The 12,122-nt window shown below is 41.9% G+C and overlaps 1 protein-coding gene across 1 annotated transcript in view; it reads right to left on the reverse strand.

The window, feature by feature from the left end:
• Positions 1–470: 470 nt before the first annotated feature.
• COMMD1 (copper metabolism domain containing 1) overlaps positions 471–12,122 on the reverse strand; it is a 94,602-nt gene continuing 82,950 nt past the window's right edge. The window contains exon 3 of the mRNA XM_061626152.1: positions 471–1,630. Coding sequence (XP_061482136.1) covers positions 1,523–1,630 — 108 coding nt within the window. The 3' untranslated portion in view covers positions 471–1,522. The remainder of the gene's footprint in view (positions 1,631–12,122) is intronic.

A 12,122-nucleotide genomic window follows, 5' to 3' on the forward strand; every position in this document is an offset into this window, starting at 1 on the left:
CTAAGTGTATAGAGCGACTCTGGGGAAAATATTACAGTGAGTGGCTGGGATCTCACTATACAGAACTCCCAGCTATCCTACAAGCAAAGTTGTTGGCTTCTTTTATTATACGTTTAAAAAAAAAATGGGGGAAGGGGCAAGAGAACTAGGGTCAGGTATAAAAGACCTGGGGAGTGCCCAGCAGCAAATTATTTCCTAGGCTACTCTCAGGAAAAGCAGGAGTAGAGACATACATAGGGCTTGCGGAAGCGTAAGTTATCCTCTTAGGCAGGTAAGTCCAATGAGAAACAGGAGTACTCTGCACTTTATAAGAAAGCCAATGCCAAGATGAAACAGACACTTTGCATACTCAATAAATTAGCCAAAATATTTAAGGGTGTACTCAAAGGAGTGGGAAGAAAAATCCTAATAGCTAGCCAACACACACACACAAACACACACAGGATCAAATCCATATACAGAAAACAAAGTTGTGGGGTTCATATATGCATGTCACTTTAATACTTTGCCCATACGCTATACATTTTCAATGAGCGCTAGTATATAACAAGGCATTGCTTTCAGTTCATGCTGAAAAGTCTTTCATTTGTTCTCCATCTGAAATTAAATCTATTTAGACTTTTTAAATGACTGGAGAATTGTTTCCAACATGGGATTTTGAACTTTCATACATTGTGCTTGAAGAAGTGGTCAAAATACACTTATGTTTTGTTTCTGTGATAGGGTCTGAGAGTCCAATTGTGAATGCTTACGTACACAAAACAAATTAATTCGAAATATAGAGGGAAATAAAAGTATGTATAGGAATTCACTATGGGGATTTCTCTCTTGGGCCTTTAGCCAAATAACAGCCGCTGCCACAGCTCAAGTTAATGGAGGAGTGGCCTATGCCTCACCCCTCTACTCTGCACATAATGTAATGAGGGCTGTCTTTATGTAACACAATGGTCTGACTTACACAGTTCTTCTCCCTCAAAAAGGGAGTTTAAGGATTTGTATAAATTGAGCCAGAATGCACACATGCAGGCCTCTTTGGAGTACCAGTGCCACCTAATAAATTCTGTGTATGGTGTCCCTGCCCTTCCACCATGCAAGTTAGATAAATGAGCTGTCCTTCATGTCTGAACCAGGCTTCTTGTCTTTGATTGCTTCCCCATACAACTGTAGAACTTTCAGTTCTCTTTATTTTTACGTTATTTCTTATTTGAGGCAAGGGGCTTCTCTTTCTTTGGGTCTCAATTACTCTTGAAAAGAACTGTAGAACAGTGATACCTCCTGTTGTTTTGCAGGGCTATATTTTTAACTTTATTAAAACCCAATTACTCTCTTTGGTTTTAATGGGCAGAATTATCTTTGCAAGCTTCTATGGCATGTTTTTCCTGAGTTACCTGTTTTGTCTGCTTTATTCCAATTTTTTTACATGACAGAAGGTATAAAACATTCTGCAGTGAGCATGACCACCAAAGGAATTAAGAGTTGTTAGTGAACCAAACACATTTTGAGTCATATTTTAACTCAAAAGCTAGTTTGCTTGAGTCAGAGAAGTAATGTTGTTGTCAATCTCCGACAGCTTCTTCATCATTTGATTCAATTTGATCTCATCAAATTCCAAAGACAAAAATTCAGATTCCTGGAACAAAAAAGGAAGGAGGATATTAATATTAGGAAAAAGTGCCATAAACTTAACAACAACAAAATAAACTTAACTAAAGTTTAAACTAAACTTAACAACAAAATAAATCAAAAGCAAGAACGACTGTTTAGATGAGAACATATGGGGACTGGTTCCAAACTAACCTCTTTCCTTCACAGGAATGCTTTGGAACAGTGATTGTGGACCAGAAGTAGTAGAAAACCATAAGATGAAAAGAACCCCCCCCCACTGATTTTTATTTCAAAGGGACAGCATATGAGTATGTTACAGCAGCACATCTCTCCCCCAAAAGGGGTGGGTGAGTGGGTGGAAAAGTCCTGTGGGACCTTCCAGACAAATTAATTTGTTGCAGCATAAGCTTTCGGGATCCACTGTTCATCACCTGCAGTAAGTGGTCTAAATTATAGGTACACACACACGTGTTACTACAGGCGATTTCTTATCTAAATTGCGATGATCCATCATACAGTCTGAGAAAGTGTCAGACAATGTTTCATGTACATAAACCTTAAAGTTTGGTTTTCAAATTTTCTGTTTGGAAAATGTTTCCACAACAAATTGTCTACTGAAGATCTATGCACTTTCTGGGAATTGCTTCAGCAGTTCACATGGGGTACTGCTCCAGACTGATTTTGCACCCTAGTAGACAGTCCCACACCTTGTCCACCATTACCAATCTTTTCATTTAAGAGGCTCCAATAAGTTTCTGAAGAAGTCTAGAGTTCCCTTTTTTAAAATCACAATACTAAGACAGCTGAAACTCAAACCAGGAGCCTTGCAAACTAGTTACGGCATATATTTTATCAGGCCCTGAACGTCAGCTTGCAATTCTTATTTTGATAGAAGAACGAGTTGGATATTCCCAAGCACTAGGAGTGAGAGAGGAGAAGAAAACCATTTTACGTGTCAGATCTACTTCTGATACAAATACTTTGTACTGTAAAATAAAAAGATAAATATGCACTGATAACAAAATATACTAGTTACAGAATGTAAGCTGAAAGACACTGACTGAGTTTTATACATATTAATGAGAATTAATGTGTGCTAAGCTGAGCTATGAAAGTAATCTGATTGCCTTTCAAGAAAGAGCCTGTAAGTAGATGTGGCCAGGGACAGCTTTGGTTTAAATTTGGGTGGAAGGCTACACGTGCCTGCTGTAGAATAAAAAGGTGGAAACACTGAAAAGCAATGATACTGTTCACAATGTTTTCCTTTTGGAAAGGAAAGGGGCGTCCCCTCTGCCCAGTGCCCACCCACCCAATCTCCTCCCTTCCACCTCCCCCTACCCTCCCTGCCCCTCCCCCAAGTCAGTGTTGGACTAAAACCTGGGTGACCAGGGTTCAAATCCCCACATAGCCATGAAGCTCACTGGGTGACCCTGGGCCAGTCACTGCCTTTCACCCTCAGAGGAAGGCAACGATAAAACCACCTCTGAATACCGTTTACCATGAAAACCCTATTCATAGGGTCGCCATAAGTAGGGATCAACTTGAAGGTAGTCCATTTCCATTTTCAAACATGACTGCACAGAAATAAATCCCACTGAACTAAAAAAATATGCAAATGATCAAACCCACCCTCCTTTCTCCGCCCTCTTGCCCCTCCCCTCCTCCTTCCCAATGGTCAGTTTTACCTATCCTAACCATGATTACATAGGAGTAAATCCCATTGAATTCAGTAAGCACGCAAATGATCAGACCTCCCTGTCCCCTCCTTCCCCTCTCCTCTCCCTCCCCTCTTCCCCCTTCCCTGCCCACTCCAGAGGAAAGAGGATTTGCATATACGGTACTAGAGGAAGACGGCTAGTCATATGGATGCTTGCCAGTGTGGGAGCATTGGAGGCATGCCAAAGAGAGTCTTCTCAGAAGGTACAGAAGCCCAAAGTATTCAGGAACTACTGATGTAGAAGACTCTCTCTGTATAGCTGTATCATGTGCTTCAATGCTCTTGCTGTCTCTGGAGAATATAGGCTGCTGTAAGCAACACCTGAAAAAAGAAGGTGCTTTTGAGTCAATATGATTGTACTCTGCATTTGGAAAATGGGCTGTCTTACTCTGAGAGTGAAAAATTGCTCATCTGAATATATATGCCTCAACAGACCTTGTTAGCTGCTAAGATTCCTTTCCCTAAAGACTTGCCTAGATATGAAAGTAACTTTGCGTGTGGACCCAACGCTTTTGGCAGTTCAGTATGACAACTAAGCACACAGATCCATATACAGTGAGTAACATCTTTTGGACAAGACTTTATTCTGGCTTATCTAGTTTTACTAGAGTGACAGCATAATTTAGCCAAAGGAAGGCAAACAAGCATTGCTGATTACCAAAGTTGCTCCTTTTGTATGAAATCTCAGAAGAGACAGACCACTGTAAAGTAACACCAGGGTATCAAATTTATCATCATGCTGCATCCACTGCAACCTAATCCAATTGCAAGATTCAAAAGTTATTTGAAGGTCTGTTACTATCCTGTGAACAATGTATGATTACCAAGTAAAAGCCAGATAATCTCAAACATAATGAGATGGAGTGCCAATCCTATTGGCCAAGTTGTCTGCATATGCATTATAATCTTGGCAGCAAAAAAAGAAAAAGAGGTCACTATTCATTATAGCTGCCTTGGGCTCCTACTGGGAGGAAGGGATGGATATACATCTAATAAATTAAATACATAAATTATAGAGTTCATTCTCAATATGTATAATGATGACATTTACAGTGGAATCATATACAGGTCTATCTTGAGTTCAATGGGACTTACTCCCGACAGCCATGTATTGGGAATGCTTTGATTTGGATTCCTGCATTGAGCAGGGGTTTGGACTCGATGGAGGCCCCTTCCAACTCTACTATTCTATGAGAATGGCAGTGTCAAAATCTCTAAAGTGAATCTTTATGATTCCTTTCCACTGGGAAAAAAGGAAAAAAATGATATGCAGAGTACAAGTCTTAAGAGGAAAGGTTGGAGGAACTTGGCATGTTCAGTCTGGTGAAGAGAAGGCTGAGGGGTGACATGATTGCACTCTTTAAGTACCTGAAGGGCTGTCACATAGAGGAGGGTACAGATTTGTTCTCTGCTGCCTCAGAGGGTAGGACTAGGTCTAATGGTTTTAAGTTGCAGGAGCGTAGATTCAGATTGGACATTAGAAGGAACTTCTTGACAGTAAGGGCAGTTCGGCAATGGAACCGACTGCCTAGGGAGGTGGTGGGATCCCCTTCGCTGGATGTCTTCAAGCAGAGGCTGGACAGCTATCTGCGGGAGATGCTCTAGCTGTGGATTTCCTGCTGTGAGCAGGGGTTGGACTCGATGGCCTACAAGGCCCCTTCCAACTCTATGATTCTATATCCTTTTGCTTTCCCATAATTATTTTGGTATTGTGTGATCTAAGAGGCTCATGTCTTGTTAGAGGAGAAGTGGGGAAAGTTATCCTCCTTTCAAGCGGAATTGTTCCTTAATTCTTCTAATGTAGAATAAATTATATCCCATCAGAGATTAAATAGAAAGGATTGGAGGGACTGGAGCAAATCCAAGAACAGAAGGAAAGCTTTCCATTTGGTACAGTGCAGTAAATTTAATTTCATTGCTTTTATAATATTACGTTCCTGAAGTTTTTCAATTCATCATTTTATAACCTCTAAATCAAAGGAGGATTATTTACCAGCAACCAAAGCAAGTTAACCTTTCTAGACTCAGCTCCAGTTATTATGTACAAAGTATTAGATACAAAGAATTTGAAAAGTGTGTTCCAAACAAACGTAAGCATAATTCATTGGCAACTCTTCCTGTACAAACCGCACTGGAAAGAATGGCAAATTCAACATCCCTGCCCTGTACTATTCTCTTCAATTTCAGTGTATTTCAAATAAAATAAGCCAGGTTTGTATGTAAGAGTGAGAAATACAGGGCAAACAACTGTGTTAGTGTTGCTAGTCATTTAAATTATTATTATTATTATTATTAGATTGATATCTCGCCCTTCCTCCCAGCAGGAGCCCAGGGTGGCAAACCAAAGCACCAAAAACATTAAAACATCATAAAAACAAACTTTAAAACACATTAAAACAAAACATCTTCAAAAACGTTACTTAAAAAAAGCTTTCAAAATATCTAAGATTAAAAACATTTTTTAAAAGGTTTAAGAACATACTAAAAAGCAATTCCGACACAGACGCAGACTGTGATAGGTCTCAGTATAAAAGGCTTGTCGAAAGAGGAAAGTCTTCAATAGGCGCCGAAAAGATAACAGAGATGGCGACTCTAATATTTAAGGGGAGGGAATTCCATAGGATAGGTGCCGCCACACTAAAGGTCCATTTCCTATGATGCGGAATGGACCTCCTGATAAGATGGTATCTATAGGAGGCCCTCACTTGCAGAGCACAGTGATCAACTTGTTATATAAGGGGTAAGACACTCTTTCAGGTATCCTGGTCCCAAGCTGTATAGGGCTTTGTACACCAAACTAGAACCTTGAACTTGGCCTGGTAGCAATTGGGCAGCCAGTGCAATTCTTTCAGCAGTGGGGTGACATGTGTTACCATACCCCAGTGAGCAGTCTCGCTGCTGCGTTTTGCACCAGCTGCAACTTCTGGACCAACCACAAGGGGAGCCCCACATAGAGTGCATTACAGTAATCCAGCCTGGAGGTTACCAGTGCGTGGACAACAGTGGTCAGGCAATCCCGGTCCAGAAACGTCTGAAGCTGGTAAAAGGCACTCCTAGCTACTGAGGTCACCTGGGCCTCTAGCGACAAAGATGGATCCAGGAGCACCCCCAGACTACAGACCTGCTCTTTCAGAGGGAGTACAACCCCATCCAAAGCAGGCAACTGACCAATTATCTGAACTCAGGAACCACCAACCCACAGTGCCTCCGTCTTGCTAGATTTCAGACTCAGTTTATTGGCCCTCATCCAGCCCACCATTGAGTCCAGGCAGTGGTCAAGGGCTTGCATGGCCTCTCCCGATTCAGATGTTACAGAGAAATAGAGCTGGGTATTGTCAGCATACTGCTGACACCTCACCCAAATCTCCTGATGACCGTTCCCAAGGGCTTCATATAGATGTTAAACAGCATGGGGGACAAGATGGTACCCTGCAGCACCTCACAGTACAACTGCCAGGGCGCCAAAAGACAGTCACCCAATGCTATTTTCTGAGAATGACCTTGGAGATAGGATTGGAACCACTGTAAGACAGTGCCTCAATAGCCATCTCACCAAGTTGGCCCAGAAGGATACCATGGTCAATGGTATCAAAAGCCACTGAGAGATCAAGTAAGAATAACAGGGTCGCACTCCCCGTCCTTCTCCCAATAAAGGTCATCCATCAGGGCAACCAAGGCCGATTCAGTCCCATAACCAGGCCTGAACCCAGACTGGGATGGGTCAAGATAATCTGTTTCATCCAAGAGTACATACGACTGCTGTGCCACAACCCTCTCAATCACCTTCCCTAAAAAAGGGGTATTTGCAACTGGTCAGTAGTTGTCACAAACCAATGGATCTAGGGTGGGCTTTTTCAGGAGTGGTCTGATTACCGCCTCTTTCAAGGTGTCTGGAACCACTTCCTTCCACAATGATGTGTTGACCGTACTCTGGATCCACTCAGTCAAACCCCCTCGACAAGCATTAATAAGCCAGGAAGGGCAAGGGTCGAGAGGACATGTTGCTGGCCGCATCATCGCAAGCACCTTGTCTACGTCATCAGGCCGCATCAACTGAAACCGTTCCCAAGAAGTTGCAGCAGGCTTTGCATGGACACCTCATTGGGGACTACAGTAGATGTGGAGGGGGCATCAAGACTGCAAACAATTCACAGTGGGCTTCCGAAGAGTCTAAAACTCCATTTCCTGGAGTTGATGTCAACAGACCCCTGACAATACGGAAAAGCTCCACTGGACATCTACTTAAGGATGCGACGGGAAGCAGAGAAGTGGCCCTTCTTCGCCGCCCTCACCGCCAAACAGTAGGCACGGTTATGATGTTTTACTCATGTCCAATCAGCCTCACAGCATGTCTTTCGCCACCTGCACTCTAGCTGTCATCCAGCCTGTTTCACTGCCCTTAGCTCACTGGTGTACCAAGGAGCAAACCGGGCTCCACAATGCTGGAGAGGGTGCTCTGGGCAACCATGTCAAGAGCCCAACGCGCCTCGCTGTTCCACAGTGTGACAAGAGCTTCAACAGGGTCTCCTGCTCTTATCTACTGGGAACTCCCCCAGGGCATTCAGGAATTATTTATTTATTTATTTATTTATTTATTACATTTGTATACTGCCCCATAGCCGAAGCTCTCTGGGTGGCTTACAACAATTAAAAACATTAAAAACAAATATACAAATATACAAATTTTTAAAAACACACTAAAATGCCTGGAAGAAGACTTCCGGGAAGGGTGACTTAGCCTGTGCCTGCTTTTGAGACGGGCTCCTGCCTCAAAAGAAGCTTATTCAGATATATCAGTCAGTTTTTTCTTTTTTTTTTGACTGATTAAACTTCTCCCGGGTAGGGAGAAACGAAGAGATTAACCTCAAAGCCTATTTTTGTTGGGACGACCAGATCTCATTAATTTATGGGACGAGGTCCAGCCGACGAAGGTGGGACGGATTTTCAACAGCAAGCTCTATCTGTTAAAGCGAACGTCCATCTTATCTTCTAAGAGAGAACGCACTAACAGGCAAGCACCCTTCTTTCTATATTTTTCTTTTACTTGACTTAAATTGTTGCTGTTTAAAAGAGATTTGCCAGATTGATCGGTTTTTGACATCTCACTGGGGAGCCGTAACTTCTCTCTGCTACGCACTAATTAATAGCTTATCTCTGTTTTTGTTGCAAAAAGCTGTCCTGGATTTGCATTCTAAAGATACACACAGAAGAGGGATTTCTATTCCAGATTTTTATTTTGAAAAATATTATACTGTTTTGAGACTACTCTCTTTTTGGTCTATTTTATTTTGACGAATCTGTTTCTTGACGATTGCCATTAATTGCTTCGATCCTGGGAACTGCATTTTGTTTACTTAACTATTGGAGAGATAAGGCTGTCTGCTCTGTTTATACTGTGATGTCACCAAGTTTGGAGTATTAACCCAATTGTTGCTGAAATAAGAAGTGGTTTTCCTATATTTTTCTTTTAAAATGGCAATTAAGAAAGTGGCTGAGAATCTGGAAATAACTATGTTTCAGAGAATAATGAATGAGATTGAGATAACGAAAATTGAATTGAGTAAAATGAAGCAGGAGATTAAAGATATAAGGGTCCCTGTGAGAGAGGTGACCCTGGAAGGGGTCCCTGTGAGAGAGGAGACCCCGGAGATTGGAATAGGGGTCCCTGTGAGAGAGGAGACCCTGGAGACTGGAATAGGGGTCCCTGTGAGAGAGGAGATCCCGGAGATTGGAACAAACGTGGAACAGGAACAAGATTTGGAGTCTATGGACTTTAGAAATAAAATCTATTGTTTGGAACTCAATGTTATCTCTGAAGAAATTAATGAAGATTCTAGAGATAAAGTTATCAATGGCATGGATTATCTTCTGGACTGGAATGATGTGATGGAGCCCAATATAGAGAAAATCTATGGAATTAACTGCAGCCATGTGACAATGGAAAAACTTTTAAGAGATGACCCAGTGTATTTTGAAAAAAAGAACAGAGATATGATTTTACAGCAGTATTTCAGCAACTTATTCAGAATGGATGGCAAGAAAATATTTGGGATAGAGGTAATTCCCATCAGACTCTTATTATATGACTATGGCTTTGACAGCAAGATTATTATGGAATACTGATAATGGAAGATTGGATATTGAAATTACTGGACTTAACAAGACTACTGAAGATGGAAGATGGAAAATGGAACTAATAGAGATAATAGAACAATGGCTACTGAAATTACTGAACCTAACAGATTCTGATGTGATGGATTAATTGAAATGTTTATTTTGACTATGGTTATGACAATAAGATTATCATAATTAGTAATGAGATGGATTAATCGATATGCTTATCTGGAAAAAAAAAATTGATAGATATATTTCTTAAAGAATTGAAACCTCTCTTTGACTTTTTGTGGAAAGAATAAAGTAATGTTTATGAGATTTGATGATTAAGTAAGATAACTACTGGAGGAAAGTGATTTTATAATATGACTTAAGAGACAGGATTGCTATATATTATAGACTTATAACTGATTTGATCTTTGACAAATGGGAAGTCAATATTTTACTCTTTATTTTTTATTTTTTATTTTTTTTTTTTCTTCTTTTCTTTTTTTCTTTTTGTTTAACTATTTTTGATTTTGTTTTTTGTCTTTGAATGTTTTATGATTTTGTCTTGTATGTTTTATGAAAATCTGAATAAAAATTATTGAAAAAAAAAAATAAAATGCCTGGAAGAAGAGGGAAGTCTTGACCTGGCACTGAAAAGGTAACAGTGCTGGTGCCAGGCACACCTCATCACAAACATCATTCCATAATTTGGGGGCCACCACTGAGAAGGACCTCTCCCTTGTTGCCATCCTCCCAGCTTCCCTCAGAGTAGGCACCCGGAGGAGGGCCTTTGATGTTGACCATAGTGTACGGGTGGGTTTGTGTCTGGAGAACCGTTCCATCAGGTATTAGTCTCTGGGGGCAGACCATCTTAATCTGTCCACCATCCCTGCAGGGAAGGATCAGAACCATAAGTCTAAACTTCACCAGGAAGTGGTCTGACCATGACAGTGGGATGACATCCATCCCCCCATCTCCAGACCACCCCTTCCACCATCTGGAACAAAAACCAAGTTGAGGGTGTGCCCTGCCTCATGTGTTGGGCCAGTGACAACTTGAGACAGTCCCATGGTCATCATGGAAGCCAGAAGTCCCGAGCCGGAACACTAGAGGCAACCCTAGTTTACTGTCTTTTCGGCCAGACACCAGGTACAGGCCCTCACAGCCAGCTCCAAGACAGAGTGATTTCCTGGTGACAGAGATGGAAGTTCTGTAGACCACAGCAACTCCCCTCCATCCTTGCAGCCTGTGCTGGTGTTGCACTGAGTATCCAGGTGGGCAAAGCTGGGTCAGATCAACTCTTCCCAGCTCGCCTACCCAGGTCTCAGTAATGCACACCAAATCAGCACCTTCATCCGCAATCCATGAGAGTGGTGTTATTGTGTACCGATCTGGCGTTAAACAATAACACACAGGCCAGTGGGCACAGCAGACGAGCAACGAGGAACCCATCCATGAGAGGAGTGGGAGCAAGGAACATAAGAACATAAGAAGAGCCTGCTGGATCAGGCCAGTGGCCCATCTAGTCCAGCATCCTGTTCTCACAGTGGCCAACCAGGTGCCTGGGGGAAGCCCGCAAGCAGGACCCGAGTGCAAGAACACTCTCCCCTCCTGAGGCTTCCGGCAACTGGTTTTCAGAAGCATGCTGCCTCTGACTAGGATGGCAGAGCACAGCCATCACGGCTAGTAGCCATTGATAGCCCTGTCCTCCATGAATTTGTCTAATCTTCTTTTAAAGCCATCCAAGCTGGTGGCCATTACTGCATCTTGTGGGAGCAAATGCCATAGTTTAACTATGCGCTGAGTAAAGAAGTACTTCCTTCTGTCTGTCCTGAATCTTCCAACATTCAGCTTCTTTGAATGTCCACGAGTTCTAGTATTATGAGAGAGGAAGAAGAACTTTTCTCTATCCACTTTCTCAATGACATGCATAATTTTATACACTTCTATCATGTCTCCTCTGACCCGCCTTTTCTCTCAACTAAAAAGCCCCAAATGCTGCAACCATTCCTCATAAGGGAGTCGCTCCATCCCCTTGATCATTCTGGTTGCCCTCTTCTGAACCTTTTCCAACTCTATAATATCCTTTTTGAGATGAGGCGACCAGAACTGTACACAGTATTCCAAATGCGGCTGCACCATAGATTTATATAACGGCATTATGATATCGGCTGTTTTATTTTTAATACCTTTCCTAATTATCGCTAGCATGGAATTTGCCTTTTTCACAGCTGCCGCACACTGGGTCGACATTTTCATCGTACTGTCCACTACAACCCCAAGGTCTCTCTCCTGGTCGGTCACCGCCAGTTCAGACCCCATGAGCGTATATGTGAAATTCAGATTGTTTGCTCCAATATGCATAATTTTACACTTGTTTATATTGAATTGCATTTGCCATTTTTCCGCCCATTCAGATAGCCTTGTACACTTAATGTACATATTGTACAAGGCGCAGATAGCCTTGTACACTTATTGTACATATTGTACACTTGCTTATAAACTGTCTTCTTCCTCAATGTTTAGCACAAAGAAAGTAGGCAACTTGAGGAGGGTGGCCACTTCTCTATTGCCAAAAAAGATGAAATTAATAACTGAAGAAAAGGACAAAGGAAAACAAACTTTGTGAGCTTACGGCAGGCAAAAATCCCACTAGGATGCAGCATTACCCTAAGATATTAGGCTCTACCTCTGAATT

Source organism: Rhineura floridana, chromosome 4, assembly GCF_030035675.1.
Source record: "Rhineura floridana isolate rRhiFlo1 chromosome 4, rRhiFlo1.hap2, whole genome shotgun sequence".
Classification (NCBI taxonomy): Eukaryota; Metazoa; Chordata; class Lepidosauria; order Squamata; family Rhineuridae; genus Rhineura; species Rhineura floridana.